The 6,193-nt window shown below is 38.1% G+C and overlaps 1 protein-coding gene across 1 annotated transcript in view; it reads right to left on the bottom strand.

The window, feature by feature from the left end:
- Positions 1-4,993: 4,993 nt before the first annotated feature.
- Positions 4,994-6,193, bottom strand: part of LOC145399455 (integrin alpha-PS2-like) — a 155,289-nt gene continuing 154,089 nt past the window's right edge. Inside the window, exon 21 of the mRNA XM_080272067.1 lies at positions 4,994-6,111. Coding sequence (XP_080128193.1) covers positions 6,022-6,111 — 90 coding nt within the window. The 3' untranslated portion in view covers positions 4,994-6,021. The remainder of the gene's footprint in view (positions 6,112-6,193) is intronic.

Below are 6,193 nucleotides of genomic sequence, written 5' to 3'. Positions count from 1 at the left end.
TTTAGGTGGATAGAGAAGGGTATGGGAAACAAGGAGGAAAGAACAATGAGGCAGGAAAAGGAAAGAGGAGGAAAAAAATGGGGTTTGTGGGGGAAGTGATGGGAGAGGGGGAGTGGGAAGTGGAGGGAAATGGCAGGATAGAAGAGGGACCAGAAAGTGGAGGGTAAGGAGAGTGGGAAGGAGTGAACAGGATGAGATAAAGGTGGGTGGAAGACTAGTAGATTTTGTAGGGAATGAATTGGAAGGGTGGGAGTGATAAGGAATGGGTATGGTTGGAAAGAGGAGGGTAGAAGAAAAGTAGAGATGGGATGAGAAAGCAGGAACAGGTGCAAAGAGGAAAGAGGGGAGGAGAGAGTAGGAAAAATAGGGAGAAAAGTGAAGGGGGGAATGAGTGGAGAGAGGAGGAAGTAAGGGATAGTGGAAAAGTGGCAATTTTTTTTCCTTGTAATTCCTCTTCCAGTAGCTAATTGTACTAGGCTCAGACATTGAAGTAGAAGGGTTAGATATGTATTTCATATCAGTACTTGTGTTACTTGGCTAAACTGAATGAAGCTGTATGATAGAACCATAAAACTGTGACGGAAGTGGACTTGATTACAGTACAGATTCCCAAATCTGTCTCATTAAAAAACCAGCTTTCCAAAATATTTTCTCATGTTGTAGAGGGGTATTGATATCACATGTCCACAGTTGGTGCATATTTGAAGACAAAGTTCTTTTGTAGACATTTAAGAGCAGATCACTTAGTAATGCAGGGTATAATATGTAATTGTATTGCTCATAGAACTCTTAGACTGCAGTACATCCTTTTCTTATATTGGTACTTATAGTGAGTTTACTCCAAAATACTCCATTTTCCATAAGGCTTTTAGAACCAAGCAGTTAGGATTTGAGTTTACACAATACAGTACTAGCCATCTTTATTGTGGGCTAAGGACATGCGTAACTCCTCACTGAGCATTTTATTTTTGCATATTGCGTATTTGTTGTAACCATGGGTAAATTGTGCCTACAACAAAAAGGTCAACTACTTCAGTGTATTGATTCCTTAGTTTGTTTTTTGTCCAGATTTTATTCCATATAGAAGATCCCATATTGGATAAGATAGTTTGTTGACCGTTTTGGTTGATATTATTCAGCCCTTTTATTGGATAGTTTAACAGTTGGTGTGGATGAAGGACAATACAGTGCTTTATTTATTTTATTTACAATGGTTCTCATCATTGTCAAATGTGAGAGGCAATGTTGATTGTAATAGCAGATAAATGGGCAGATAGATGAATAGAGTGATATACACTACAGATTGATAGACAAAGAATGAGAGATAGTAGTGTTTAAGGAACAAACATTCTGGCAGTCATTTGTTATCACAGTACAGTAACTTGTATTACATTAAGTACAGTATGCTGCATGGCTTTGAAGTAGACCTGCAATGGAAAATGTTACCTTGGAAAGGCAGCAACAAAAGCTCATTTTTATGTATTGCTCTATTGTTGAGGTACTGAAGCATTATGTAAATGCCCTTCAGCCCCCTCCATATCGCCTGAGTTTAAGATGGTGGACTGCAGGAGAAAGGCAGCTTCAGTTTGCTATCCACTGATCTCTCAGAAATAAGCCTGGGGCCACAACAACAACAGTTGCTTTGAAATTGTTATAAGAATTACTTTAAACTACATAACAAACATTGCTCAGCTATACACAGCATACATTTATTGCTAAATAATATCTTAAATATTGCCTTGAAAGCAGTGATGAACATTGCTCAGAAATACACACCATATATTCATGGAATAATAATAATAATAAATAAGAATAATAATAATCTTGAATAAAGCATTATAAAAATTGAGTAAAATATTAGATTAGGATGGTGTAGGGAAGCAAAGGTCAACGATGATATTTTTTCCTGACCGACATCACTAAAAGTCTTCTTTTGGTAGAACTGGTCAGGAATAAAACTTTGATTCCTGTTTCCCTACACTATCCTAATAATTAAACTGTCCTAATACCTCAAGATACAATTACCTTGAAAAATGTCAAAGCTGCTTTAAAACAGTGAAAATTGCCTTTCAAAACATAACATTGCTTTGAAGTCCATCATTAGGCAAAACCCTGCATAATGCTAATATTTACTTTAATATTGTTGCCTGCATGCAGCTTTACTCATTTCAGGAGAGACTTTTTGAAACTGGAAAGGTTGGATATAACTCATTAACCCCTCTCACTACTAAGGTGCCCTTAACAGAATAAAATTGGACTGAAGGAGTCAGGTATCTAACACCAGTAACTGAAGTTTTCCTAAGCTGTGTAAAATCATCTGAAGGTACCCATAGAAAAAAAGTGCTTTACAGTACACTATATAGTTCTGAATGGCAACCACTCCACTGCATTCATGTATACTGTATTTTATTCTTACTATTGAGTCCTACCAGACAGTTTTATTAAGCTTTGAGACTTAGAATCAGAGGGGTTAGTTATAGCCATCAATAAGTGTTTCCCCTTCACTATGAGAAGTCTCCCACCAGGCTGAACAAAATTAACTGGTGGTAGCAAGTATAAGAGAGATGACTAGATTGAGACTCATAGGCCCTTCATTATGGCGTGTGATGTTCTTGCCACTGACAGATGATTTTTCTCAGCTTAGAGGGAGGTATCTCGTGAAAGGGTTAGAAAATGGAGGGAGGTTTACGGAAAGGAATGGAGGCAGAGGAAAAAAGAGGGAGGGAGGAAGGGGTGAGGAGAGTAAGGGAGGAGAGAAAAATGAGAGAAGGAAGACACTGAAGAAGATTGGGTGAGGGAGAAGAGAAGGGTGGAGCAAGAGTTGGGGAGTAAGAGGGAAAGAGTGCTCAGGATAGAGATTTAAAAAAAAAAAAAAGAAGGATAAGGGGTTGGGTATAGGTAACATTTGACTACGTTCTCCATAGCTTAGGATTTTACTACGATCTGTGTGATGTATTTTTCACATTGTCGTAGCCTCTATTGAATTGCACATAACACCACTACCTGTTGAACTAATAAATAGAAGCCATTTACAGCAACAGTTAAAACCCTTCAGCCTAAGGATGTTTCATTTTTATCTATTCATGCTGTCACCAGATGTTCTTATTTGGCGTTTTAATGAGCACCCTAATAATGATAGAGTTAATGATTGCTATATGTTATCCAACTCACCCTCCATTTTCCCAATAAGACCACCTGGACATGGCAAGAGTGAAATAAGACATCCTTAGGGTGAACACTATAAAACTCAGAACTTAACCCCTTTACTTCAGTGATGTCATACTATATTCTTGCCACCACAAGTCAGCTTTATTAACCCATGGAAATTTTTGGAAAAGGAGGAGTTGGCTATAGCCTTCTTCAGCCCCCTCAGTACAATAATATTTTCCTAAATTCATCCAAAGATAGCAATAATAACTTATAAAGATAGCAGATATAAAACATTAACCTCTTTAAATAAATTTTTGTTCGTGTTACCACTGGATGATTTTACTCACCTCCAGCCCACTATTTCCTTCACTGCTGAGGATTTTTTTTCTGTTTTATTCTGATGAACCAGATAATGTCATTTGAATTCAATTTTGGTGTCTCATTTTAATTCAGTTTTGGTAGAGACTTGAACAGAAGGAGCTAAGGCTACGGTAGACAAATAGATCCTCGCTTTAATAGACCTTGATGGAGTGGATATTGGGTTTAATGGTCACTGTGAAGGCCACCAAACTTCTGTTGGCTGTAATGAACAATGTCCGTTAAATGGAGCACAGTGGATCCCTTTACATTTGTTTCTGACCCTTTTTACTCCAGCCTGACCTGAAATTGTCCTCTCTGCATTGTGATTGCTAAATTGTAATAACATACTAAATACATGAAGAAGTGCTATGACTAAGATATGAAATAAGCTGCAAAAGGGCAAAATTGTGGGTCATTAGTGTTAAATCGGTATAGTTTTCACTTAGTGCTAGAATATACTGTTGTACTTTATTTTCAACCATAATTAAAGTACAACAGTATATTTTAGCACTTGAAATTCCACCTCAGGAGGGGACCATCTTATATAAAGGACTATCGTCTTTGTCAGATAAGGCGTACCTCCAGCTGGTCCATTATAGCAAAGGTCTACTGTAGTTTTATGATAACAGTTCATGGCTTAACCTCTTGAATCTGTTGATATCCCTCCCCCTTCCATTTTTATTCCTTGAGATGAAGGGTGGGGAGTTTCCACACTAAAGGGTTTAGTTACTGCACAGTATTCATTAACCCTATAGTCTTAGTTCCTTCTTAAGCTGAATTCATAAAAGCATCTAAAGGTGGCAAGAATACAGTGAAAGTGCATCATTATAGTAAAGTCGGTAAGACAGCGAGATATTTCATTACACGATTTAGCTATCACTTGTAACTGTTCCTTTATAATACAGACTACCATTGAGTGATTCTCTCACCACTTTTTATAATGTGACCCTGTACAATCACTTGTAACTTTTATCTTTTTATGCAGCCTCCTAGAGAGTCACTTTGATTTTTTGCCACTCTAAAATGTTGCCTTATACAGTACTGTACAATAAATTGTTTTTAAGGCACTTCACTACCTACACATTAACACCTTGTGACTTGTGCCATAGAGGGCATTTTTGAATGCTTAGCATTAGCACACTACAAATTGGTGTAAAGTTTCACTCACACTTTGGATCTCTTTTTTAACTAAGACTTGTTTTTTCAGGGCATAAGGAACAGAAAGAATGCAGTCTTCCATTGTCTCTTAAGTCTTCCTGCAAACACAAGGGAGTGAGGGTACAGCCTTCTCCTGTCTTGGTCTTCCAGCAGAAAATGAGAGGAGAATGCAGAAACCGTCAGGTCACATTCTTCCTCCAACAAAAAGGAAGGTAAGGACAGAATATTCCAGGGTTCGTTGTTTTTCTGACAAAAACGTGGGAAAGTAAATCCAGATTTTTTTTTTTTTTTTTTTAAACTGAAAAAAGTAGGATAGGAGAGGACAGAATCTTCATCTGTCTCTTGTTCATCCTTCAAAAACATGGACCTACAAGGAAAAAGTATTATAAGCCTTTTTTTTGTGTGTGTGTGTGTGTATGTGAATCTTCATGTTCAGCGTATGTTCTGTTCATTTCGCTGCAGCCTTCACTGACATGCTTATGCATCCGTAGTTGCTCCTACATTATTTTTCCTGCTCACTGGTATAGTGTTCTGAGGTACCAGTTGGGATGAAGTAGGCTAATGCTTAGGCAGCAGACTGAGATTGTTTAAGACTCACTTTCATTCCCTGCCCTTGACTAATTTCTCAAGTTTCTTTCCATTATATACACTGTTTGCACAGGTTTGAGTCCCCAGGCAATGGCTAGAGGTTTTTGCAGTATGGAATGCCAACAGGATCATAATATCCTGATCCAGTGTTAGCCTAGCTTTGGGGCCCTTACATCATGCAAGGGGTAATAAGGTGTTTCACTTTCTCTTTCTCACTCTGTTCTGTCTGTCCCTCCTTTCTACTCTTGACCAACTTTTTTGTGTCCCTCCTACTCTTCTCTTCTGCCCCTTTTTTTTTTTTTTTTTTTTTTTTTTTTTTCTTAACAGCTTCATTCCTCATTCACTTCCTGTCCTCTGCTCCTCAGTCATTTCATTCATATTTTCCTTTCCCCTCTGTCTCCCTTTGTGTCTCTTTTATTCTCATATAGTTCAACACTCAATTTTCACACTTTCCTCTCATCACTACTACTTGTCATTGACATGTCCCACTCAGCCACACAGAGAATAGAGACTGTCAATCTTTCACCTTCAGGGTTTTTAGTCTTTCACATTCGGGATTACTTGCTTTTACCACTTCTGTCTTGACCTCCAGGATTATCTGTTGTACATTTCATAGAGTAACTTTTTCACTTAAAATTTCTGCCTATCACCTCAGGATTTTCTACACAGGGGTCTGCCTTGACCATATTGATTTTTGCGGGTCAGATCCTCTGCCCTTGACAAACGGGATTTTCTGATTTTCCTTCTGACTACCAGCTGGCAAGCTCAAGATTTACCATTGCCATAGTAACCATTGCTGTTTAGGGGCTCATTCTCCATGGTGTCCCTTGGTCGCTTCCGCTTGAAGAAGCCCATCTGCAGTTAAACATATGAATATTAGTCTTCAATCACTTCCAGTAACTAAGAACACTAAGCTTAGAACCATCTTGCCTAATTT

Source organism: Coenobita brevimanus, chromosome 49 (genome assembly GCF_032717465.1).
Source record: "Coenobita brevimanus isolate Jiangsu-jjx chromosome 49, ASM3271746v2, whole genome shotgun sequence".
Taxonomy (NCBI): domain Eukaryota; kingdom Metazoa; phylum Arthropoda; class Malacostraca; order Decapoda; family Coenobitidae; genus Coenobita; species Coenobita brevimanus.
Note: the sequence above shows the minus strand (reverse complement) of the source record. Positions and strands in the feature narration are given on the sequence as shown.